Below are 25750 nucleotides of genomic sequence, written 5' to 3' on the forward strand. Positions count from 1 at the left end.
TTGAAGTATACCTAGGCAAAGAAGTAATATGCCGAGTGTACAGACTGATCCGGTACAGGGTCGACCCTCGCCTTCGGCCCCGCCGTCCGTTTACCCCAGTAGCCTATTATTATTGTGATGTAATTTCTTGATATAATTCGCTATGTAAGTAATACCTTTTATCCAGTAACTTCACTCTAAAAACCTATTATCCAGGCTAAGATAGGCACCTTGCGCCTATTCTCATTATTCCTATTGCCATCTGCATCCTTCCCAGTCGTTTAATCTGGGTTCAGTTTGATACCTTCCTTCCAGGCCCCTTAAGAATAGTAGCAAGGATTTGCCCTGGCTGCTCGAGTCCGGTTCCTGCCCCGCTTGTCGTAGCCGCCATGGCATGGATCCTGGGCCCAATGCGTCGCAAACTTGATGATACACGCTGAAAACTCTAGGGGGCCCAATTCACCTCACAGACTCGCAGAAATATACCCTATACATCCTCTCAGTACCGGAGTAAGTGTGATGACATACTCTAAGAGCTTTGATGAAATGTGAATTGTTGACGGTTGAATATATTTCCTTTTTTTGCAGGCCGCACCAGCTGCCCTTTACACTTTTTTGGTGGAGGCCTTGCGCCAACCCCTGGTCGCCTACAACATGCAACTCTAACCTTTTTTTAGCCGATTCATTAGCATTTCCTCTCCTTCGTCCTCCTGGCTTCTGATCATGATCACAATTCCATCTCAACTCAACAGCAACTCAACTGCGATTCGCTTCATGCAATTTCTGCATCCTCTCTATACTAGCTGACAAATCAGTCTTTTGGGGCACCCAATAGCTCGCCGTGACCAACTCTTGGCGCCCTCGGTTCGCATTCTCCCGATCCTTCGCCGTCTCGTGACGATCCCATGCATGAGCTCTCCACTACCATCAAGCCTGAGGCCATCCAGACGCGGGCCGTGTCTCCTCCTCGGCCAAGACACGGCCCGAAGTGCGACCCCCCAATGATTGCTGTGATACGCTCAACTACGCGCAGTCAGAATCCCTCGCGGCGTTGGCCAGCGACTGATAGCTTCTGCAGCTTGGCCGATCACGCACCCGTTTCCCCTCTCGGGCTTGCAGATAGCGCCTCCATGGCAATGGTTGCTCAAGATTAAAGAGGTGCGCACTCCTCTTTTCAACCTCTCAAACAACTGTCTTGCATTCAAATCGCCCGTCATGTCTGCCTACGAGCACATTGTCCCCCTCCCTCAATTCCCAGAACACGAGGACAAGTCTCCAGAGACTGCTCGCCTCATCGTTAGTCAATGGCTTGGCGGTTTCCAACAAGCCGTAAGAAACGGCAGTGTTGATGACCTTGCCGAGTTGTTCAACGAGGATGCTTGGATCCGAGACTTTTTGACATTTTCATGGGACTTTCGCACAATCCAAGGGTCCAACAAGGTATCGGCCTACATCAAGCAGAGCCAGAATGCGGCGAGTCTCGTCGCAATCAGCGCCCGTGACCATGGGAAATTCCAACCCAGTTTCAAGACGCCCGCTCCAGGAACTAACTGGATCGAGTCCATGTTTGAGTTCGAAACCTCGATCGGCCGTGGTAAGGGCATGGTGCGTCTGGTCTCCGGTGACAGGCCCAGTTGGAAGGCCTACCTTATCAACTTCACTCTCCAAGAGCTCAAATGTGCCGAGGAGCAATCCGGGCTACGTCGCCCACACGGATATGTTGACCCGCGAGGAGGAACTTGGGGAGAGAGACGAGAGAGGCAGAAAGAGTTTCTAGACGAGGATCCGACTGTCTTTGTGATTGGAGCTGGTAAGTCTGTCTTTTTTGCCTAGTCGCCTTTGTCTGACACTTTCTAGGTCAAGCCGGCCTCGAAATCGCTGTCCGCCTGCGACATGTTGGACTGCCAACTTTGATCATTGACAAAAATGAGCAAGTTGGTGATAACTGGCGGCAGCGATACAGAGTGCGTTGCCATCTATCCGTGCCATATCCGCTACTAACACATTTGTAGACTCTTATGACACACGACCCCATTCACTACTGCCACCTGCCATTCATCCCTTTCCCCTCTGACTGGCCCATGTTTGTCCCAAAAGACAAATTGGCCGACTGGCTCGAGTCGTACGCAAAGATCATGGAGTTGAACGTCTGGAACAGGACATTTGTGAAGACAGCCGAGTACGATGAACAGAACAAGATCTGGACCGTCACTGTTGATCGTCAAGGCAAGGAGAGGACTCTCAAGCCTCGGCATATCGTCCTTGCAACAGGGCAGTCTGGCGACCCCATCACCCCAGTGTTTCCTGGTACGGAATATTACAAGGGGATGTTGTATCACGGTATCAGCCACAAAGATGCTACCACTTTTGGTGACTTGAGCCAGAAGAAGGTCGTCGTCGTCGGTTCTGGCAACAGCAGTCATGACATCTGCCAGAACTTTTACGAGAACGGGGCTACTCAAGTTACCATGCTCCAGCGAGGAGGCACATATGTCATCTCAGTGGACAAAGGAGTAACACTCCAGCATGCGGGAATGTACGACGAGGATGGGCCGCCAACTGAAGATGCAGACATTTACGCTCAGAGTCTCCCCATCCCTATTCAGTTTGCCCTGAAAGTCTTTGAGGCCCAAAAGATCAGTGAGGTGGACAAGGAGTCACTGGAAGGGCTGGCCAAGGCAGGCTTCCTCGTTGACTCTGGTCCAGACAAGAGTGGCATCTTTCGCAAGTACATCACGAAAGGTGGCGGCTACTACATCGACGTCGGTTGCAGCAAGTTGATCATCGATGGAAAGATTAAAGTCCGGCAGTGTTCAGAAGGAATCAAGAACTTTGACGCCGACGGCATAGTTCTTGCCGATGGATCAAGGCTGGATGCTGACATTGTTGTGCTCGCAACTGGCTACGATGGTATGCGAAGCACAGCGCTGAGGGCGTTGGGGAAGAAGGTTGCTGATAGACTTGATGATATCTGGGACTTGGATGAACAAGGTGAAATCAGATCGGTGAGTTTCCTAGTGCAAGTGCAAGAACAAGGCTAACTTCTCACAGATGTGGCGATCTAGTGGTCACCCTCACTTTTGGTGCATGGGAGGTAACCTGGCTTTGTGCCGTAGTTACTCGCGGCTTCTTGCCCTTCAGATCAAGGCGGTGGAGGAGGGGTTGTTCAAGCAGTGATCCTAGCAAATCGAAGAGTAGTAGAACGAATTGGATAATATGCAAGTAGCTATAATTGGTGTGATTAATGAAAGCTGATAAACATTGGTGGTTAATTTCGGAGTCAACTCATGTTCACCTGCAGTCCTACCTCTATAGACCTTGTCTACTCGGGATGCTACCCAAAAGTCATCTTCCGGAAGAAGACGCCGGCATGTTGTTCAAGCTGCAGCTTGTTTATCTTCCAATTATATCCACGTTCATGCACATGCCCCCAGGTGTCCCCGCATATGTGCCAGGTAAAACCCCGCAAGGACCTTGCCAACCATTTCTTCATCTCTTCTTCCCAATGCATCTCTCCTCTCATATCCACATCCCAGCGCAGAACGACTAGCCTCCACAATTTGGAAATAACCGGCCACTTGCAACCAACATGCCCAACTCGCCGCAGGAGGCTGGTAGTGGTTCCGCGGTGTGAGTCATCTGCCTCGTCTTGATATGCCTACTAACCGTGTCACGGTTGCAACGCATGCCGCTCGCGAAAGATCAAATGCGATCGTCGGCGTCCAAGCTGTACTTTTTGCATCAAAAACGCCTTTCGTTGCGAATACATCAAACGCGACAGAACTCCTGGACTCCGGGCCGGCTACGTCAGCCAGCTGGAACAGCGCATCAGTGAGTCTTGGAATGATTGTTTGCTGCCTGACTATTACTAAGAGCTGGACATTAGTTGATCTCGAGCAAGAATTCCAGGTATTCAAGTCGCATGTTAATCAGCACCTCGCCACTGCCACCACTTCCCAACAGCCGCAAAGCCCAGAGTCACACACAACAGTAGACCTAACAGAGCCTCCCTTTGAGGCCTCTATCCTCGCAAAGCCATTCAGTAGACCGTCGCGGCAAAGCTACAAAAACTACTGCATGATTTGGTTTGACCGATACCACTCTTGGTTCCCCATTCTTCACCAGCCGACCATCCTAGGATTGTGCGAAGATGACTCAAGCCAGCCAGGGAGTCCGGCTTCCCTGATCCTTGATGCCATTGCTGTGGTGATCATCTCAACTCAACAGGCTCCAGTTGATACGGGTCTGGACCGGGATCAGTTCTGTCGCTACCTTACCGACGAGATCATTCTCGCCGCAATCCACGACATGTCCTTTCGCAAACTGCAAGCTCTCTTGATCTTGACCATGGCAGAATATGGCAGCGGTCGGATGATTGACTTTTGGAACCTGATCTCGCTATGCAAGAGGCACGTAATATGCGAGTCCACTCACCACTAAAGATGTGCTGACATGAGCACCACCATAGAATCAGCACACAGCTAGGCCTTCGAGACTTGGTCGCCTACAGTGCCATGAATTTTGGCTTTCCTTCCGTCCTGCCGCCTCGGATGCTACAGATTCCTACCACCGCCGTTGAACGCGAAGAAAAGATTCGAGCCTTCTGGGCCATCGATGCTCTCGACTCTACCTCGACACTAGGAGTAGCGTGGCACCTCACTGTATCCAGGCCAGAGCCAGCTGCTAACCTGCCCTGCGACGAGGAAATTTGGCGATTCCCAGAGTCGGTCATTGACATGTACCAATTTGGTAGCTCTGAAGGGCCCTCGTCTTTCTCGTTATACGTACGACTTGTTACCAACGAGCTTTGGCATGTCCACAATTTTCTGCAACAGTCTTGCGAACCATTTTCAATCATCTCTCTATCTCAAAGGCAGGAGGAATGCGATTCCGTCTATCAGAGGCTCAAATCGTGGCAGAACGATTTCGAGCAACTCCTAACGGTGCACACGCCGCTTTACACTGATTTGCTCACACATTCCGGAACTCCTACACAACAGCCCAACTCGATCCTCATTCATTGCACAATACACAGTGCCATCATATCACTTCACCAAAGACTCATATTTCCTGTCTCTCTGGCAGATGAGGACGCCACTCACTGGGAGGCAGCAGCGGAGAGATGCCTATCCAGCTGTGATCAAATGGCTGAAGTAATTAGAGGTGCCAACGACGACACTCTCGGGATCATCAACCCCCACGTCATCTACTGCGTCTTTATCGCGGCAAGATTCTATCTCATCTATTCCAAGGCTATGGATCTGCCTCTACCCAATAAGCTCTACCTCTTCATCTACGCCCTCCGTGTATGCGGGCAGATTTGGCATCTTGCAAAATTGCTTCACACGGTCCTTGAGGCTGCTTCCGCTGAGCATGCTGGCAGCCCGGTTTCACATCCACTGCCTGTGGAGTTTTTCGACTTGCAGTATTTCTCACTGGATATTCACGCGGCTTTGAGAATTTGGGCTGGTGAGAAACAAGGCTCGTTGTTGCGGGAAGATCACGCTGTTCCATCTTGTCTAAGGGAGGATGATTCAGCCCGAAGGGCGTTTTACTTAGTCAGAAAGAAGACTATAAAACCTCTTCTGATTGGCTAATTGGCCTGGCCTGTGCTTAACTCGTGCACGAATTGGTCGGCCACCAAAATGAAGGCCCATAAACCCCTGAGCGTTGACTAGGTAACTAGCTTGGCAAGCTCTCTAAGAGCTTTCAGGTTCTTCTTTTCTTCAATGCAATTAATATGTTGGGTTTCTAAGCATGATTCTGACTGAATAAGCCCCGTGCCCCTTGCTCCTTACACTAACCTACGTGGCGGCTGCTTCCCTTTCCGTCGAATCTATTAAATTAAACCCATTAGGTTGCTAATGGTATCTAGGTTCATATATTACCTCCGCAGCCGGCCTACCTCTTAAGATTCCTCGGTTACCCTGCCTCCGGGAAGCAGTGCAGTTTCCTCCCTGATTATTCAGACCTGATCTAACTACCTCAAAGATAACCTCTCTATCGAGATCTATTATGGTATTGGACGTAAGCCGTCGTAAAGCCTCTCTGCCCGAGTGATATCTAGTAGTCTAGGTGGGTATGAGGTGGATATATATACGGTTAGATGGAGGATGATATACCCTAGGCGGTTCGGAACTGCCGTACCTGCAAGTAAGACTTGCCCGAAGTCGAATTTCGAAGCGTCAAGGACCCTGCGAAGCTTATAGGAGAGTGTGCTAGCTGTAGGGCACGCCGAAGGGAACGGGAAACCGGATCCCGAGCTGCCGTTGCCGCCATGCGAAATATCGCCTTAAGGCTATCGCCACGCCGAGCCACGAAAAGGACCGATTCTCTAGCTAACCTGACGCCTCCAAGGCGGGCTGCGCCAACGCCTGCGTCTGTGCACGGCTTATAACCTCCTGCCGCACCTGCTTTATTCCGTGGCCTGGCGCCCGCTCTCTAGGGACCGCCTAGACCTCTGCTGGGGCTATCTACCCTAAGCGCGGTAGAGGGACCTTCCCCTATCCCTCCTACCCTTTGCCTGCCAATAGTAGTTCTGGGCACGCCGATTCCTCAAACGCTAATTCCTCAAGGCACTCTTCCAACGCCTCCTGTTGTGCTAGGAACGCCTATACCATAGGAATCGTTCCCTACCACTCCTTCATTATTGCCATAGGGTCATCGTCGCGGCCGCTATATACGTCAAAGCGCACATGCTGAAGAGCGACAGTTTGATTAGATAGTTGATCCACCTTTTATAGGGGACCTTGACTTGCCTGCCCTTAGTGAGGAGGATTGGGCGCTTGTGCGGGAGTTCTATATTGCCCTGAATGACGATAAGATGCATAGTTGTATTCGCTGCCGGGAGCATTGGTTCGATATGAAGAGAAATAGCTTGAAAATCTGCAGCCGCTGCATTAGTCGAGATAAGGAAAGAGCCTCTAACGAGCCTTACTTCTTTAGCGCTGCGAATAACCTTGACTTCGGGGAAGTCCCCGGCAATCTACCTGATCTAACGATAGCTAAGGAGATGCTGATTGCTAGGGTTCACGTATACATGAAGGTCCTATAGGTACGTGGCTCTTAGTATAAATACCGCGGCTATGTTGTCCACTTCCTTCGTAATGTTAGTAGGCTATTTAAAGAGCTCCCAGTCCTACCTGAAGATCTAGATATCGTACTCCTGCGGCCTCCTAATATGGAGGGCGACCCTTACTTCTAGCAGTAGTTTGCTCGCGATTTCTAGGTACGCCGCTCATGCCTATTGACCTAGCTGCATTACCTATAGCGCTACCACCCGGGCTATCGCGATATCGTCGTGAGGCAGGATCGCTTGCAACGGCTTCCTCTTGACGGCAGCATAGTTGCTTCCATTGCTAGCCAAGTGGCCGACGTACCCGACGGCGAGGTCCCCTAAGGCCCTATTGAGGAGGCTATAGAAGAGGATCCTAGCGATGTAGACGCATCGGCGATCCCGAATTTATAGGTTACCGATATCGAATTTAATGCCCTATAGTCCCAATTCCTTTATGGTACCCCTGACCCTGAGCGTATAGCCGATCTTGAGCATATGCCGCCCGGCGCGTAGGCTTAACACTAGATGCCACTACCTTCTATTCGTAGGACTCCTATCAACGAATTCAACCATTCCTAGCCACTGTTAACGCTCGCGTTCCCTACTCTCTACCCTGACGGCAAGGCGGACTTCGTGGAGCCTCGCCTACGGAGCGTCACGTACTAAGACTACCTTGCCTATGCGATAAGATGGCAAGACGGACGTTTTGCCCGCTATAAGACGTGGCCTTTCGTCGCCCTTAATACGCTGTTACGTGCGCAGGTCAGAAAGCGAAGCAACTACTTAGTTAAGCAATACGAAGGCCGCCGTTAACCCCTTACGCGCGCTGATATAGAGGAAGCGATGGCTAAGCCTGACGAGCCAGAGGCTTAGGCCCTGATCCAGTCGATCACGCGCCAAGCGGCCGTAATCTGGGGCACCCGTCCATATTGGTATAAGTAAAGGAAGGAATTGGAGGCATATGCCTATAATCTAGGCAGGCCTGGCCTTTTCGTTATAGTAAGTGCGGCTAATTACCACTGGGAGTCCCTATATCGTTATATGCCTCGATTCTAAGAGTGGAAAGTAGCTCCTGAGGCGGCGCGGATGGTCCTGTCCCGGCAGTTACTGCGAGATAACGCCTATATTGCCGCTTATTACTTCCATAAGCGTTATACGCTATTTAGGACTATTGTCCTAAAGTAGAAGTTTAACCTAACGGACTTTTAGGGTCGCTATGAGTGGCAGGGCAGGGGTTCTAGTCACCACCACGGCCTATATTGGTTAAATGGCTACCCTAACTTAGATCCTAATAATAGTTAGTCCCGAGAGTAATTCGCCCGAATCTGGGGATATTACGTATCTGCTGTTAACCCGGAGCCTCGGCGGATATAGGCGCCTGGGGAAGGGAATCCCCTGATTAGTAATCTATTGGATTATCCCCTTACCGTTTAGTTCCTATTAATAGTAATCAACCGCGTGTAACGCCACCGCTATAATAACTACTATATATAGCTCAATAAGCATACTAAGCAGGTAGAGTGCCGCTTTAGATTTCCTTATGGGCAGCGCCTCCTAGCCTCCCTTGAAAAGATTCCTTATTCTAAGCACTGGAGCTTTAGGGGCGAGCGCAACGATGCCCAGATTAATCACTATAACCGCTTGCTTATCGTTGCGTGGCTAGCTAATACGGATGTCTCGCCCTGCACGAGCCTATAGCAGGTGATCGATTACGTAGCCAAATATTGCTCTAAGTTAGAAAAGAAGAGCAAGTCTTTTGCCTAGATTGGGAAGGCTCTGATGCCCCGGGTCAAGGACCACAACCCCCTGATTTCCTTCACGTCAAAGCTCCTAAATTAGCTAGTTGCTGAGCGAGACTACTCTAAGCAGGAGGTTAGCTACTTGCTCCTCGGCCTGCCGTTGCAAGAGGGCTCACGAACCTGCCTATACGTTGATTGCCGTAATCCTAATAGGCATTCCCGCTCCCTACGGATCAACGGCGATGAGGTTAACGAGGCCCCCAACGTCTACGAAAAGTACTGTCGACGCCCAGAAGCCCTAGAGGACCTGACCTACGTTTCCTTTCTTAAATACTAGAATTTCCTCTCTAGAAACCCTTCCATGTGGAAGCAATGGTAGCCAGGTAACGTTAATGGCAGGCCTCGTGTATTGGTTTACTTTCCTCGCTATTAGGCTGATCCAGAAGGTCAATAGTAGCCAGATTACTGCCGCGTAAAGCTAACATTGAACCACCCATATCGTCGGTATAATGAGCTCCTCACATTTGACGGCCAGCGTTTTAATTCTCACGCTTAGGCCTTCTCCTATTGTTAGTAGCACCATAGTCATAGTGATGACCATTACGGCCGGCCAAAAGAGGCTCGATTATAACCTTAAGAGGATTAGTACGAGGCTTTGCCGGTGGAGGAGGAATTTAATGACGAAGACTAGATCCGTCTCGCCGCCCTTTTACCTAATAACCCCCTTACCTAGGAAGGCCTTGACCTACTTGGCCGCCGCGATATCGACGTTAATTACGACTAGACACGACATATGGGCACTTATCTGAAATTTCGAGATAGCTACTGGAAAGACCTCATCGCTAGTAACCCTATAGCCAACGATGTGGAGGTTCTTGGCCCTCACTAGCGTGACCATCTCAACCCGCAATAACGGTTAGTATATGATACCTTCATGGGTCACTTCCAGGTGCAAAATCCTACTTAAATCCTTCTCCACGTTAACGGTGGTGGTGGCACGGGTAAGTCCTTCCTTATTAAGGTGCTTTCCTCCCACCTTCAGGTAGCTGCCCTGCCGAATCCTAGCCCTATTTGCCGCATAGCGCCAATAGGCGTTGCGAGTAACTAGATACAGGGCAGCACCATATATTCGCTGCTCCGTCTCCTAGTAGGCGGTGCCTTTATTGACCTTCGCCTAGCTGACGTAGCCGCCCTTTAGTCCCGCCTACGGCACGTTAAATACCTCGTTATTGATGAGAAGAGCATGCTAGGACTTAAATAGCTCGGGCGAATTGATTCTCGCCTGCGACAGGCCTTTCCACAGCGTAGCCTCGAGTTCTTTGGTGGTGTGAGCGTCTTGCTTATGGGCGATTTCTTCTAGCTACTACCTGTCCGATAAAAGCCCCTATATTTAACCACTAGCACTAGCTTGTCTTCGTTGGAAAGGAGAGGATAGGTGGCCTACCGGTTATTTAACTGCACCGTCTCCCTGACCACGGTACAGCGCCAGACTGGTGACGATTAGGCCCGGTTCCGTCAGGCCTTGCAAGAACTGCGTGAAGTCAAGTTATCTATACCCTCCTGGAACCTCCTTAGTAGTCATATATAGGCCAAGCTAACGCACAGCGAGGTTAATAGATTCAAGGCCGCTATGCAGGTATATTCTATAAAGGCCCGCGTTAACGAGTATAATTACGAGCATATGATGCACCTCAACGCCCCGGCAATATAGGTAGAGGCAAAGAACTAGGGCAACGGCGCGGGGCAGGCGCTAAGCGACTATGCTGGCAATCTATCTAATAAGTTTCCTATTGCTAAGGGCGCTAGGGTAATGCTCACGACTAATTTATGGCAGCTAGCTGGCCTAGTGAATGGCGCCTAGGGTACTATATACGATATCGCCTAGAATAAAGGCACTAAACCATAGGAAGACCCTCTGGCCGTTATTATGGTGGATTTCGATAGCTACGATGGACCGCCGTATCTAATAACTAACGAGGGCAGGAAAATCGTACCTATCCTTCTAGTTACGCGTGATTTCCTAGTGGGCAATGAGACTTGCGCTCGCAAGTAGTTTCCCCTGATCGTGGCATTTGCTATCACTGTTCATAAATGCCAGAGTCTAACAAAGGATCAGATAGTTACTGACCTCGCTATACGTGACTTCTAGGCCGGTATTAGTTATGTTGCTGTCTCATGAGTTACCTCGCTGAAAGGCCTACTGCTTGAGGCGCCTTTCGATCGTCATAGCCTCTATAACCATACGCCCACGGAAGGTTTATACGCCTGCGTTTCCTATGTACTGCGATTATGGCTAACTATAAAGTAGGGATGAAGATGCGCCTTGCTGACTAATAACGCCGTTAGGCTCAATAGCTGATCGATCCGCCGTATCCACCACGGTATATTGACTAAATGACGTTTTCCTATAAGCTACAGGGAAAGGGGAACTCGATATACGGTATATAGTTGATTGGGCCTGGCAGGAAGTGGTAGAGGGACCCCTATGTCTATTAGTTAACTCCCTACCATAGGTTTGAAGTGGTTTAAATAGCTGGTTATCGCCGTAGATGAAAAGGGGATCTAGGGGGTTCCCCCAGAAGAGTTTAATAGCGGGTATACGGTATTTACCCTTCGGGCTGGATATTCAGCCGTTAAGTCCCTTGCCTTGGCAACTTAACGGGTGTTCGAAGTATTTTAGGGCATAGACTCTGTGATTGGGTAGTAAAGGCGTGGTGGCAAGGATATTAAACCACAAGCAACTCTAACAGATCCGTGCCACAATAAGCCGCGACTTGTGCCATTATTGCCTGAAACACTGAATGTTGTCTATCGAAAGGGCATTGTCACCGGAGCCCTCTCCGGTAGGCGGCTGTGGACTCGCAGCATCGATCCAGATACGATCCCATCCCCCCTCCGACGTAGTGAAGGTAAAGCTGCCAGACAACCAGTGGCCCACCTGCGACTCTCCCGTCGGATAGCGGTTGCCAACCAAATCGTTGTTGTGATAGAATCGGAGGTAGGGAACATAAGTTCTCCCGTTCTTGTATGTGGTCTCGTAGTAGTTGTCAAAGTACCAGTTGTAGGTGCAAGTGTAGGTGACGCCTCCTGAAGTGTAGACGTCTTGGTACATTTCGAGCAGGTTGTTGTCGATCATGTTGTAAGATTGAAACTTGTGTTCCGAGTCGTATCCGGGAGAGACGATATGGCCTCCGACTTCATCGTCGCCAGAGGTTGTAAAAGGGTTTCTACCACCCTCAAAGTCGCCGTCCTTAATCGGCGTGTCATCGTTGATAGGGGGACGGGGACGGCAATCGCGGGAAAAAGTGCCCGCAACGAGGGCGAGGAGCAAGAAGCGAGCCATTGTTGGTGATGAACGAGTGGATATCTGAGATGCCAGATTGAAGTTGATCAAGGATGGGATTTTAGAGACGGTGGGACCCGTTCATATTTACCCCAAGATCGTAAATTACTTGTCAGCCGCTGATGTTATTCCGAGCAGACTGCAATTTCAGAATCGGAACTATTAATGTTAGGCTACATGTTAGCGCAGCCTCGGCGTTGAAGCCGCCTTGAAACGAGGATCTGACTGGTCGGATCGCATCCGCCAGCCGATATCCACCGGGGGCAATACGGGCTCGCTAGCCCACAACGGTCAAGCCCATGTCTCATCCCCCAGTGGTTCTGATGACAACTCGGGAGCATCGCCTCCGAATCACGGGACTGCGACCACGTCCATCAAGGAAATACATATCGACTATGTGATAGTTGATTGATCAACACATCCTTTTACTGAAGGCGACGTGGACTTGCAGCCTGCAGGCGCAGTCAGCCAAAGGTGGCGGAGCATGCAGAGGGCGTTCTGTGTGGCACACTTCGAGGCACATTATAGGAGTATCATAAAAGATAAGTGATGTCCCCGAGCCCGTTTAGCCTCCTTCTGAGTTTAACCTCAAGTTACTTTGGAATTGAAACTCACCTTTCCAACGTGAGCGTCAAGGGTCATATTGTGGTTTGCCAAGAAGCCACACGACTCCCCCCTCTGTCCCTACCCTAGATCACCAAGCCAACATGCACCTCATAAGCTGGGAAACCCTAGCTGGGGACACGGATCAGATCAAGATACGACTCCAACGGGACACGTTTGTTTCTGACTACGCCATCCTTTCTCACAGATGGGGCAACCCTGAAGACGAAGTGTCTTACGAAGACATCTTGGCCGGTGGATATGAACACAAAAAGGGTTACGCGAAACTGGTGGGCTGCTGTAAGCAGGCTCGTAGAGATGGATTGCGCCATGTTTGGATTGACACCTGCTGCATCAACAAGTCCAGCAGTGCTGAGCTTTCCGAAGCAATCGCTTCCATGTTTGCGTACTACGAGCGAGCTAAAGTGTGCTATGCTTTTCTCGACGACGTGCGAGGTGAGAGTAACGCTGGAGGCAAAGTTACTCCATCATCATTCTCCCGGAGTGTGTGGTTCACTCGAGGGTGAACTCTTCAAGAGCTCATAGCGCCGACGCACGTCATATTCTTCGACGCATCATGGTCTTTCCTAGGACACAAAACCGATAAGAGGCTTACGGCGACTATCGAGAGAGTCACCGGTGTTGACTCGATCGTGCTGAACATGCCAGCGACGATCAAGGTGATGAGCATTGCCAAGAAGATGTCGTGGGCAGCTCGGAGGGAGACGACTCGACCGGAGGATATGGCCTATTCCTTGATGGGAATCTTTGGCGTGTATATGCCACCTCTGTATGGAGAGGGAACACATGCCTTTATCCGCCTCCAGGAAGCCATCATGAAAACCTCCAATGATCAGACAATCTTTGCCTGGACTTCTCCGCCCGCTGCTTCTCTCGGCCATGGGCTGGAACACACCTCAACAATGTTGGCACTGTCCCCAAGTCAGTTCGAAGATTCATCTGATTTCAAACCGCTATCTCTTGGGGAGTATAACAAGTCCCTAGCAGCAGGCGGATGCAAACTGGACTTCGCAACAACGAATGCTGGACTGTCAATCCGTCTGCCCATTTTCAAGATTCAGGCAGCTGAAGGACTGTATGCTGCCTTTCTTGCATGCACCGACAACAGAATCAGAGTCCCGTCAGCAATATTCCTGAGGGCTAGTGCCGACACACCGCCTGGCCACTTCTGGAGGACAAATTCCAACAACGGGCCCATTGAACGTGGTGATCAGTGGTGGTTTAGTCTCTCTGGCCGACACGAGCTTGCCGCACAGGATATCTATGTCCTGCCAAGATTCACTTCTGTTTCTGAGCAAAACATTGAGCCCACATGGGGCAAGGTCGACATGGGGCAGATAAAGGGAACAATTCTTCAAAGATTCAACCTTCCTTCGCAACTTGCCCCGACACGAGTCCTGGACCACCTACACCATGTGCCCGATCCTGGAATTGATCAACTCAAAACCCTACGCCAGGTTCGCCAAAGTGTTGATACCCAACAGGTCAATAGACTGATCGACCTAGCCGATTTTCGGCTGCGTTTCTCAATAGCGACATTGCCGTCACGCATGGCATCTTTCCATGGACGCGAGGACGTCTTGCACGGGCTTATGGACATATTTTTCCCAACTAAAAGGAATGCTACCAGGTGCCCCGTCATTTGTACTCTATCTGGGTTGGAAGGCATTGGAAAGACGCAAACTGCTGTCGAGTTCAGTCATCATTGCGTTGAAAATCATGTCTTTGGCACCGTGCTATGGGTTCAAGCTGACTCGTATGAATCATTGATGCGGGGATTTTTGAACATAGCTCTCAAATTCGACCTGGCCCAGGTGCAGTCTTCGGACGATGGAATCATCAAGGCCGTGAAACTTTGGCTGTCCGATCTGGACCAACATAGAGGACTCTTGGGCGGCATGGCCCATTCAGCTAAGTGGTTGCTTGTTTTCGACAACGCCGACGATTACTCGTTGGTTATGCCTTTCCTGCCTCTCAATGGACCCGGTTGCGTGCTGCTCACTACCAGACATTCTCGTCTCTGGTTCACAACTGGGGCTGAGGATATTGCCCTGAAGCCCTTTACGATCCAAGAGTCATCTGACATGCTCAAAAAACGCACAAAAATGGACGGAGACTTCAGGGTTATTAGCAATCACCTTGGTGGGCTCCCACTTGCCCTAGAGCGCGCTGCTGACCGCATTGTGCGACGTGAGCTTTCTGTTAAGGAACTCACCCAGTCCTTCGACCAAACCAACGATCGGCCGCCACATCCTGGCCACCAGTACACCTTATCCGTGGTCTGGGAAAGGATGTCGAGTGGCATCTCTTCTTCGAGCCTCACAGCCTTGCAAATTATCTCATCCCTGGCCTCCGGTTTCACCCGCGACTCAGTCTTGGTTCTGTCTCAGTCTTTCCCGCTGCAAGGCTTCCCCAGAAGGGAGTCAGACCTAATCCAGTGCCTACAAGAACGGCACAGAAAAGCTGCGATCACGAGGTCTGCTATTAGACATAAACTACAGGCTCACATGCATTTTCAGCAAGTTGTCAAAGGCAGAAGGAAGCCTGATGAAAGACGAGAAGCCCCGGCGGCAGCGTTGATATCCTCTTTTTGGGCGAAGGTCTGTCCTTAGGAGACGGGCAACGGGTACATTCCAAAGACTTGTGAAGAAGTTGAGGCTCATGTGCTCTAAGCCTCTATCTCAAAGCATATGAACATGGAATGACGGATTTAGAAGACAGGTTTCCAGGACGGGATTTTTGAGGCTAGTAAAGGAGATCGGAGTGTAAGTTGGAGAGCACCCGCCGCAGATTCCACGTGCCTAAATGCATGAACGTGCCAATTCGCAAGGAGGCGACTGTGGAGATGTTATGTCGTAAGCGTTGGCCCTGGAATAGTGTATTGTGTATTGATAAACATAAAAGCTGATCAACGCGAGCCGGTATCTGAAACATCAGGCGACTACGCCGCAGAGAAAACGTCCAGAACTGACACTAACAGACACTCTATATTTAAGCTAAACAACAAGCGCAACAGTCAAAGTAAATTTTCCGTCGTGGACATCGGACGTCGTTTCAGGTCCCGATGCAACCTCGCAAGGGTCGATACGTCAGCAAACCTGGTCAATTGGTGGGAAATCGCGTTTTGAAACTTGTTCGTTTCAGCGAGACAGCGTTCCGCCAAGGGGTTTTTACTGGGGCACCTTGTCGCATCTTAACTGGTGATTTATAGCTCGGTTACAGTTTGTATAAATGCTTTGGGGGCTTCGCGTTGTTTTTGGAGGGCTTGTCTTTCGTCATACGCGTCTTTCATTCTTTTCCTTGTTTGTTTGCTATCACTCGTTTCATTTCACACTCATTCGTTTCTTCGTTTGTTCCGTCCGGATACGGAACAGTTTTTAGCCATGTTCACCTCTTCTCTCCTTCTCGTGTCATCGTTGGTGGCCGGCGCTTTTGCCGCTGCTCGAACTGAAGCCCCTAGCGGTGCCATTGTTGTTGGTGAAGGTGGCGATTTCACCTCGATTCAGGAAGCCGTCAATTCCGTTTCTGGCTCTGATTCTGTCATTTTCGTCAAGCCTGGAACCTACGAGGAGCAGGTTCTCATTCCCGACTCTGCTGGAGCTCTTACCATTTACGGATACACCGAGGATGACCAGGATTACTCCAAGAACCAGGTCACTCTCACTCACAGCCTCGGAGCTGACGAGGCTGGAAACAACGACTCGTCTGGCACTCTCCGGGCCAAGAACAACGGCCTCAAGGTGTACAACATCAATGTCGCCAACTCGCGAGGCCAGGGTGTCCAGGCCATTGCTCTGAGCGCCTACGGTGATGAGCAGGGTTACTACGGATGCCAGTTCACTGGTTACCAAGACACCATTTTGACAAACAAGGGCAAGCACTACTTCCACGCTAGCTACATTGAGGGTGCCACCGACTTTATCTTTGGCCAAGAGTCCGTTGCTTGGTTCGAGCAGTGCGACATCGGTGTTGTTGCAAAGGGGTACATCACTGCCAACGGTCGTGACAGTGCCGAGAACCCTTCGTACTACGTCATCAACAAGTCAGTTGTCAAGGCTGCCGGTGCCGGAGACGGCGAGGTCTACCTTGGTCGCCCGTGGCGAGAGTTTGCCCGCGTTGTCTTCCAGAACACCGAACTCGGCAGCGTTATCAACTCTGCTGGCTGGCTTGCCTGGGGTGACAACCCCACCAACAACGTCGAGTACGGCGAGTTTGGAAACACTGGCGCCGGTGCTAGCGGTGACCGCGCCAGCTTCTCCAAGCAGCTGAGCGCTGCTGTTTCCATTGACGAAATCCTTGGTTCTACCTCTTGGATTGACTCGAGCTATGTCAGCGGCACTGGCTCCTCTGAGCAGCCCAGCACTGGCGACTCTTCCCCCGAGACCGAGGAGCCTGCTACCGCTGCGCCCACTACCGCTCCCACTACCGCTGTCGAGGCCGTTGAGCCCGTTGTTGACGAGCAGACCAGCGTTGCTGCGGCTGTCCCTACTGGTGCCGATGAGGCTGTCGACCCTGCTCCTGTTGAGGCCACATCTGCTCAAGAGGTTGCTGAGCCCGTTGTGACCCAGCCAGCTGAAACCAACAACAATGGAAACGACTGGTGGAACGGTGCTCAGCCCACATGGAACTGGGGTGGTTTCTTCCCTCAGATGGACAAGCAGAACCCTACCACTCTCCAGACTCTTGTTCGCCAGACCGAGGCTGCTGAGGTCAACACTGCTGCGCCTGAGGAGGTTAGCACTCCCGTTGCTGAAGTCCCCGTTGAAGCTCCCACTGAGGCCGTAGAGGTCGCTGAGCCTGCCGCCTCTGCTTCTGCTGTTCCCGCCTCTTCCGACGATGACTGCAGCGGTACCCCTGATGGCTTCGCTTCCCTGAACGGAGGAACCACTGGTGGAAAGGGCGGTGAAGTCGTCGTTGTTTCCACCCAGGAGGATCTTGAGAAGTACGCCGGCTCAGAGGGCAAGTACGTCATCAAGGTCAAGGGAACCATCACCATCACCCCCAAGGGCAAGGAGGTCGAGGTCAAGTCTGACAAGACCATTGTCGGTATCGGTGCCGATGCCGAGATCAACCAAGGTGGCTTCATTATTAAGAGCCAACGCAACATCATCTTCCGAAACCTCAAGATCGGCAACACTTACGTTGAGGGTGACGAGGAGGGCAAGACCCAGGACTTTGACGGTATTCAGATGGTACGTTACTTGAAGTATCGGGCTGAAACGGCGCTGACCTTTGTAGGACACTTGCGAGAATATCTGGATTGATCACGTTCACCTCGAGAAGGGCGGTGATGGCCTCATCGACAGCCGAAAGGACACCACCTTCCTGACTGTCTCCTGGACCATTCTCCGCAACCACAACAAGGCCTTTGGCATTGGTAAGTAATCGAGCACGCCAAATACTATGTACGTGACTGACCGACCATTCAGGCTGGACTGACAACGTCGTCACCGAAATGACCATCCACCACAACTACTTCGACTCAACCACGCAGCGCAATCCCTCAGTCGACAACGTCAAGCACGCCCATCTGTACAACAACTACCTCGTCGGCCAGACCTCATACGGCCACTACGCCCGCGGCAGCACCGAGATGCGCCTCGAGAACTGCTACTTCGAGAACGTCAAGAACCCCATCACCGCCGACAGCACCGCGAAGCTCAACCAGTCAGGCAGCGTCTTCAAGAGCACCAAGGGCACTACTGCCAAGAACACTGGCGATGTGTTTGACCCTAAGGAGTTTTACGACTATACTGCTGACGCTGCTGAGGATGTTCCCAGCATTGTTGGTGAGGGCGCTGGCCGACAGGCGAGCATTTGCCCTGCTTAAGGAGATGATGGGGACTTTAGGAGAGGAGCCATTGGATGCACGATGATGGAAGATATGGACGATGTTATCAACTTATGCACTTGTAAATATTGCGAGTCATGGCACATAATCTGACGACTCTTGTTTCTTTCACCTTGCTATTGCCGGGCACAATGTGATCAAGGTCACTTAGCACAGTTTAGTAAGACATACACTTCTATTACAAGTCGCGCCCCCAAAAGCTATTTTGATCCCTTATCCCCAGCCATCATTTTTGCGTTCATCATCATTGTAAGCAAGCCTTTTCCTGCTTGATCCGTCCCCATCCCCCGTGCACGGCAAGTATTCTCCATGTCCTTCAGTACTGGGTGAGCAAACCTTGCATGGACTGGAAATAGGCCAAGAACTCAGGCCCAGAGTACTTCTTCAATGCCTTCTTCGCCTCGCAAATCTCTTCAAGACTCGCAACCTCGTTCTCGATGCTCGTAATTTCCTCATTCCGCTGGCCAAGGATCTGCTGGGTGTGGCCAATGTCGGCAAAAATCTGGGCTTGGTTCTCTCGGATAGCCGCGAGAGTGTGGTCGACTCCTTCACGTTCAGAGGCCTTCAGAAAGTCTCCCATGATGTTTCGTCGTTGCTGAAAGATTTCACCCGGGTCCATCCCCTCGGGCATCCCGTTCCTCTCGACTGCCATCGTGGCGTCGCTGTATTCATCCATATTGATACCGCAAGACCGGACGTGGGAGAGGATGCGGGGGTACATGTCGTGGATCAGTCTCTGGCTGAGCTCTAGCTCTCGGAGCGTGTCCTGGGCGTTATCGCGGGAGTTGATCGCTTCGTCGAGTCGATTCTCTGCATCCTTGAGGCGTCCTTGCAATGTCTCCAGGCGAAGGCCATCAAGCACATGCCCAAGACCCATCTGAGGTTGAATGACTTGGACCTCAGATTCTTGTCGAGTCGTGATGGGCATGGTGTTACCACCACGGCAAGGTGTCGAGACGATAGACGCGTCTGCGCCCAGACTCTCTCGGCTTCGAAGCTCTCGGAGGAGGGGGAAAGTGGTCGAATGGATCGGAGAAATCTCTCTGACAGTTCGTAGGCCCTCCAGCATTGCTCGCTTTTCTAAAAAAGGTTCGATCGGGTCGCAGCAACTCTCATTGCGTAGGTCACGGCGAAGGCAAACAGCAGCGTGAACGCCGCAGCTGGTGCCGTCCTTCTGCTGGGTGCAATCCTGATCAAGTTAATGGACTGACAAAGCATGGGGATATCGGAGTATGCACGAACCTTGGTCTGGAATGCGAGCGGCTGCTTGAGTTTCACTGTTTTCATCCATTCCTTAAATCGTCGTCGAACGGCATTAGCGCGTTCAGAAGACTGCATGGAATCGTGAAAGGTCAGCACCACTTGGTCGGCAGTCACGCGCGCAACACCCATTGTCCAATGCTTGGGGAACTTGTGGTGAATGGGAAAACAGATGGTCTGCTCCTGGTCCAGGTTCCTAATTGTTTGGGGCAAAGCACTGAGCTCGTCTGCTTCGAACCACAGAGGGCTGAGAACTCGTACGTTGTCGCCTCCGTGTTCGACAACGATTGCTTGGCAGACGAGCTCGACAACGTCGTCGGTGAGCTGAACATCGCAGGTGAGCTGACGGAGGATCTTTTCAACTGTCAGTGGCCCCGTGAGTCGCTCACTTCTGACCGAGCGTGCCAGCGGCGAGGACGCGCTGGTCAGGTCCCTCTTGCGTTTCTTGGTTGGCGTCGTCGGAGAAGTGGGAGTCGGAGCTTTCTCGAGTTGCTCATCGGCTGGGGGCGATGAAACATATGGAAGGAGATTGTGCTCAGGTGACTGCACGGGCGAGGAGGGGAGTTGGAGCAATCCATGGGGACTGACAAACGTTTCGGAACGCGTCGACAGGTCTGGGGAGCCCATGTATGCTTCAGGTGCTGGCCGAGACCGGAGGTTCTTCTCGATCGGTTCTTCCTGGGTCGCGATACCAGTGATTGCAGTCGCTTCCCTGGTCGGCTGATGACCTAGCGTGCCGGTAGAGACATATGAAGTTGTTCGAAAGAGACGTTTCAGAGGACTGGACTGATCCTCATGACGAATATGAAGAGGCATCGCCGAGAGCCCATCTTGCTGTTCGATGGGACGCTTGAGCCGAAACTCATGCTCGGTCTTGACCAACTGCTCGAACCGCGCGGTCGTCGTCGCTTGGGCCTCAGTCTCAGTAGTGTGAGGCAAGTCGATAGAACCTCCGTCATCAGACTTGTCGCTTGAGTGTTCGGAAGGTGTGTTGTTTGGTGCAGTTTTCTCAGAGGCCATGATGATTTCGTAAGCCTTGGTGACAATTTCGGGGGTCAAAATATCAGGCTGAGAGCCCTCGGAATTCTTCACGGTTGTAGACTTCTTCATGACAGCTCGAATCAGGTGCCCATGGGGCGACTCGGCATCCCAGAGAGAATCGAGTGGGATCCCTCGATCGATGGCGGCGTGGGTGACCTTGACCATGTAGAATGCAAGGGAAGAATCTGTTCCCAGCCAGCCGATTCTAGCGTCTGCTGGGAACCATGGGCCCTTCCAAGCCTGGTCGAGCCAAAAGACTCGCTCGTCATGCGTGGTCATAAAGTGAATGTCGCCAGAGGCAGACCTTTCGGTCGGTGGACTGTTCATTGTCGCTCAAGGTTGGGCTTCTGGCTGAAGGTCAGCATGGATGGGGCATGAGACGGCAGATGGAGTGAAGCATGGGGCCAAGGGCTCTGGGCGGATCACAAGCAACGGGATCATGCATTGGACGTACCAGAATCTGGTCACTGAAAGTGATAGGCAATGGCAATTCTTTCTCAGATTGAAGATCAGTGTAGGCGTGGTTGCAATGAAGAGTACGTGTTCGTAGCGTGCGTGAAGTTGGGCGGACGTGAATCACTGAGCAAAGAAAAGCAAGAGGGGAAAGGGGGAGATGGGAATGAACAAAGAAACGAGGGGGGAGAAAACAGATTGGCTTTCATATCTGTTTCGGGTATTTTCTGAAAATCCAGGTTGTGCCGTTCCGTTTGCTCTGTGGCTTCATAGCCGACAGTGCTAGAGATGCATGTTGCCGTTGTGATGATCTGCGGGAGCAGTGTTTGCCAGTGCCAGAACGTAACCAATGAAAACGCATGGCCATTTTTTACGAGGACGTACTTGAAGAGTCCTAATTGGATTGATCATCTATTTACCCTCAGCGATCAATAAATGAACAGTTCTTATTATGTCTTGAAGCTTAAGTTGAACCTTTGAAGACTTGAGTGATGCTCCAATGTGTGGTTTCCGTTTGCAACCCCGCCATGTGATGTGTGCCAGGTCCTAGCAAACGCAATTGCAGGCCCTTCCCCCCTGCTTTCTGCAGCGGTGAGTGGTGTCATCTGCAAGATGCCGTTGGTCTACAGAATCTTGCCTCGCTTGCCAAGGAAACAGATCTTGTCGACCAATAAAAGCCAATTTACCTGCTCATGGGCAATTTAAAGAATTCCTGATACGTCAAGAAAATATTGTCGCGGCAAACTGAATGCACAGCCCGGTTGTCGGCTTGCCGTTGTCCGACCTCTGTTTGTGTCAACTTGCGTCTTGAGCAAATCACCCCGCACCAAGATGACTTGGCTTCAAAGGCCCATTTCCCTGCCTTCTTTTCGAAGCAAAGCTATTTGCATTAATTACATATTCTTCGGTCTGTCGATGCTCGGTATTTGGGTACCCAGGTTGCACCTTCCTCGTCATTGAACATTGTCGCCGAATTAAGCTTGTGAGCTTAATTCAAGCTCCAGGTACCGAGCTACCTTGACACGTGGCGGTGCGTGTGGCTGGTGTAAGACGGCATCAGGTTTCTCAGAGGGCCAGCCGTTTGCTTGCTTGCATTAAATTAATAGCGGCTTGTGAAAGAGCGAGAACTTTCCAGCTTGGATCTGCCGGTACTTGGGGCGCGTTTCAACTGCGCAGGTGCCGACATCGGATGAAGATTCGACAACATCCGCCTGCTTGCTTGAAGCGAGCTGCATAACCCCGCCACAGGGAGACTAACGAATGCTCTCAGACAATCACCGCGTGTTTCTACAAACGAGTCGCATTATAGAGCGTTAGTTGATATGATAATTCATTAACTAATTCAAGCTAGCAATTCGTATTCGCGTAAAAATGATGCGCGGTATGCATTATCGCACACGGCGTACAATAGACCCCGGAACATTCCACAAGCCATCAATCTCATCAGGCTTGTTATTCATCAAAGCGCCAACCAGTGGCTTGACATCATCCGCCAAGTCCGTAGAAAGTCGGAAGTACGCATACCCATCCATCGTCTCATTTTGTCGCCGTCTGAACCCGTAAAAGATTCCCAACAGAAGGCACCCAAGGGCCCAGTAACCGAACATCACCATTAGAATAGGTACCAGGATCGGAAATTCACCCAGTGTGAGTACCTTTGACTCTTCCGTCGCGGTAAGGTTCGGGTGTTCCCAGCCGCCTTCGAAGCCGTACTTGCCGTCGTACATGAGCTGTAACAAATCCATGGCATACGCCCGCATGACGGTCCTCTTTAGATCCATGGGCTTAATATACCCATCATAGGCATGAGAATTTGACTGTATGATTGCCGCAGGGTGGTTGAGAGAAGAAAATATCTTGCTGTATCGTCCTCTGTGCAGTGTAGTAGCGGCCATGGCGCCGAGTGTCGGCGCGCGGCTCACGGTAATGTTAAAGTTGAAGAGAGGGTCACTCATCGGCTCAAACGAGCTAAAGGTAGAATCCCAGGGGTCCAACATGGCGTATCCGAGAGTCGACATCGTTCTGCACTGGACGCCAATAGGTGCAGCGAAATGGGTAATGTTATACCCTGCGATGCTCGTATTGAACGGTCCGTGGTCCCCAAAAAGGTTCGTGGTATCGGACATGTTGTTTTGGGTTTTGGAAAGCGTGCCGAAGAATGTTGTGTTTGGAACCCATGAACCATTGGATGCCTTGACGATAGGGTTACCATCGAAGCCTTCGATGGTGGGATCAAGGTCATCGGAAAAGTCTTCGATTTCCTTGTACGAGGGTGGGATACGATATTGCCAGAGAGCATACTCCAGGAGGTCACCGTTGTCCAAGTCATCGGGTTTGTAGTAGTCCACCTCGCTTCCGTTGTAGGCTGTCCATTTCTGGCCAAACGCAACTTGGCCATAAGCCAGGATGTTGCCAGCCGCTTCGAAATAGTCAAAGATACCGCGGCCACGTTGAGTGACTTCAGAGTAACCTGCTTCCGAGTCTCGATGTGACCCCCAGTCCTTCCAGGCGTCGGGCGTGACTTTCGGGTTGAGAAGAACGAAATCGTCGACATTGTCAATAATCTCGCACCGATAGCTTGCTATCAGACCCCATGCCTTGTCTGCCACGGGATTTTCAGCTTGAGGCGCGAGAAATACTTCGGGCATGCTTTCGTTGAGGGGGAGAGTGTTGGGAACTTTCGCGAGCCCATCGTACTCTTCCCGATCGAGGCCTTTTTGAGTGTAAAGAACACCGAATCCAGGGACCTGAGGAGGTGCACCAGCCTCCCAAGCAATTTTCGCATTTGGATAGTAGTGATTTTTGTCTCTGGCATGAAAATTTTCCCATTTGCGGCCAACCACTGTAGGTCTTCCGGATGTGTAGGTGTAACCATCGGCTTGCTCGATTGCAAGACCAGAGATGGGCAAGGCGACGAAAAAGACGATGCTCAGAGAAGCAAGTATGATCCATAGGCGATGTGTGTCTCGCCTCTTGCGAAGGAACAGCCTCGCAAAAAAGCGACCCCATCCTGAAGGAGAGCTCCAAGTATTGTTGCTGTGCTGAAGTAGGGCGACAAGGTTGGGCACCTCCCAGCGTGTCCGCTCAAGCATTGCTGCTTCAGCTCCGAGGAGACCATATCGCGAGAGGTCAAGTCCGATGACGCCAATGAAGAACCAAGAGTAGAAAACCCATCTTCCTCCATGTCTGCCGAAATTGACAGCGCTGTCACCACCTTCACGGTTGAGCCAGTAACAAATGACAACAAAGTATCCCACAATGATCAAAGGACACAAAATCAGCACCAGTGATCGGAACCAATATCGACGGCCTGGGCCCTGTATGGCGAGAAGTGGGCGAGTGGTGGCATGAGACTGCTTCTGTGGGAATGCATAGTCGTCGGCAGGGAGCAAACGTTGCTCATCGTCAGAGAAATTCCTCAACTCATGCATAGTGTATGGTTGTAGAAGAGGCCGGGAACCGAGTGAAGAGATCTGAGATTTGAACCCATGACGGGAAAGGGCTTGAAGAGCCTTAATAATGGATCTTGAAAGATTGCATCTCGCTTAAACAGAGTCACTTTGGGTTTAGAAGCAGAGGAAAGACCTCAGCCGGCTTGGCAAAATGGGGGCTAAAACGGGGCCGCTGTTTGGGCCCAACAGCCTAGGAAATTCTGACTTAAGTTTTCGTGACCTTATACGTGCACGCGTTATACGTGCAGGAAGGAGATATTCAGTACGTAATTAACGTGTCGAAGGCCTTCAAATTGAGCCCACACAAGGCTGATCTGCCATCGAGAACCAGGAAGCAATTCCCGTCTTGGGCTCAGTGTTGGTCCACAAACAACCAACACAAGCATGCACCTCGCAACGCTAAAATCTGACAGCCCAGCCACGAAGCTGGCAACTGAGACAAGTCGACAGGGAAGAGGCTCCTTTGGGTGGCAACCCGATCGGTTCTTAAAACTTGGTCTAGGAAAGACAAGGCTGGGGAAAAGGCGAGAGAACTGACCCGAAACCTCGGCTTCCCCGCTTCCATGAACAGCGATTCTCCACGCATGCCAGCTAATTTTTGCATCGTACGCAGTAATAATATCACGTTCAGCCCTTTGAGCTGAGGAAAGCCAACCGTGCCGAGAACACTCATGGCATGACAAAAGGGAAGTCAGAACTCTATTAGTGATCTAGTCCTGGTCTTTTTGAATCCTTTCAAAGGTGTTCTCATTTCAAAAATCGCCTTGTCGCCTTCGTTCTACGATCTCTCTTGCTTCATCAAAGCCCTCTGGATAAGCATGGCCCTCCTCACTGCAGAAAAGTGAGCGCATGTAATGTGATGTGCAAGAGGCATACGGTCCGTCAACTTTGTCCCAATCTTGGCCATTGACACGAATCTCGAAGTCGCCCATATTCTGGTACCACATCTTC

The 25750-nt window shown here is 51.1% G+C and overlaps 8 protein-coding genes across 8 annotated transcripts; 5 read left to right on the forward strand and 3 right to left on the reverse strand.

Moving 5' to 3' along the window:
* Nucleotides 1–1194: 1194 nt before the first annotated feature.
* On the forward strand, nucleotides 1195–3156 carry NECHADRAFT_52629 (uncharacterized protein; the record flags this gene model as incomplete). The annotated part of the gene is made up of 4 exons (XM_003041949.1): nucleotides 1195–1789; nucleotides 1837–1943; nucleotides 1992–2984; nucleotides 3031–3156. 4 exons carry the CDS (start codon nucleotides 1195–1197, stop codon nucleotides 3154–3156), a joined length of 1821 nt encoding a protein of 606 aa, XP_003041995.1.
* A 500-nt stretch (nucleotides 3157–3656) lies between these two features.
* On the forward strand, nucleotides 3657–3809 carry NECHADRAFT_9978 (uncharacterized protein; the record flags this gene model as incomplete). The annotated part of the gene is made up of 1 exon (XM_003041950.1): nucleotides 3657–3809. A coding segment is annotated over one exon (153 nt), but the record flags the coding sequence as incomplete, so codon positions are not given.
* A 7748-nt stretch (nucleotides 3810–11557) lies between these two features.
* Nucleotides 11558–12118, reverse strand: NECHADRAFT_106487 (uncharacterized protein; the record flags this gene model as incomplete). Its single annotated transcript, XM_003042017.1, has 1 exon — nucleotides 11558–12118. One exon carries the CDS (start codon nucleotides 12116–12118, stop codon nucleotides 11558–11560), a length of 561 nt encoding a protein of 186 aa, XP_003042063.1.
* Nucleotides 12119–12825: 707 nt separating this feature from the next.
* On the forward strand, nucleotides 12826–15742 carry NECHADRAFT_86885 (uncharacterized protein; the record flags this gene model as incomplete). The annotated part of the gene is made up of 4 exons (XM_003041951.1): nucleotides 12826–13177; nucleotides 13268–15342; nucleotides 15457–15507; nucleotides 15647–15742. 4 exons carry the CDS (start codon nucleotides 12826–12828, stop codon nucleotides 15740–15742), a joined length of 2574 nt encoding a protein of 857 aa, XP_003041997.1.
* Nucleotides 15743–16125: 383 nt separating this feature from the next.
* NECHADRAFT_52485 (uncharacterized protein) lies at nucleotides 16126–17070 on the forward strand (the record flags this gene model as incomplete). Its single annotated transcript, XM_003041952.1, has 1 exon — nucleotides 16126–17070. A coding segment is annotated over one exon (945 nt), but the record flags the coding sequence as incomplete, so codon positions are not given.
* A 321-nt stretch (nucleotides 17071–17391) lies between these two features.
* NECHADRAFT_52500 (uncharacterized protein) lies at nucleotides 17392–18572 on the forward strand (the record flags this gene model as incomplete). The annotated part of the gene is made up of 3 exons (XM_003041953.1): nucleotides 17392–17934; nucleotides 17981–18119; nucleotides 18172–18572. The coding sequence occupies 3 exons, from the start codon at nucleotides 17392–17394 to the stop codon at nucleotides 18570–18572; spliced, it is 1083 nt and encodes a 360-aa protein (XP_003041999.1).
* Nucleotides 18573–18909: 337 nt separating this feature from the next.
* NECHADRAFT_86887 (uncharacterized protein) lies at nucleotides 18910–21221 on the reverse strand (the record flags this gene model as incomplete). Its single annotated transcript, XM_003042018.1, has 2 exons — nucleotides 18910–19782; nucleotides 19836–21221. The coding sequence occupies 2 exons, from the start codon at nucleotides 21219–21221 to the stop codon at nucleotides 18910–18912; spliced, it is 2259 nt and encodes a 752-aa protein (XP_003042064.1).
* Nucleotides 21222–22613: 1392 nt separating this feature from the next.
* Nucleotides 22614–24778, reverse strand: NECHADRAFT_86888 (uncharacterized protein; the record flags this gene model as incomplete). Its single annotated transcript, XM_003042019.1, has 2 exons — nucleotides 22614–22634; nucleotides 22754–24778. The coding sequence occupies 2 exons, from the start codon at nucleotides 24776–24778 to the stop codon at nucleotides 22614–22616; spliced, it is 2046 nt and encodes a 681-aa protein (XP_003042065.1).
* Between the last annotated feature and the right edge of the window lie 972 nt (nucleotides 24779–25750).

This window comes from Fusarium vanettenii, assembly GCF_000151355.1.
Source record: "Fusarium vanettenii 77-13-4 chromosome 11 genomic scaffold NECHAsca_39_chr11_5_0, whole genome shotgun sequence".
NCBI classification, from domain to species: domain Eukaryota; kingdom Fungi; phylum Ascomycota; class Sordariomycetes; order Hypocreales; family Nectriaceae; genus Fusarium; species Fusarium vanettenii.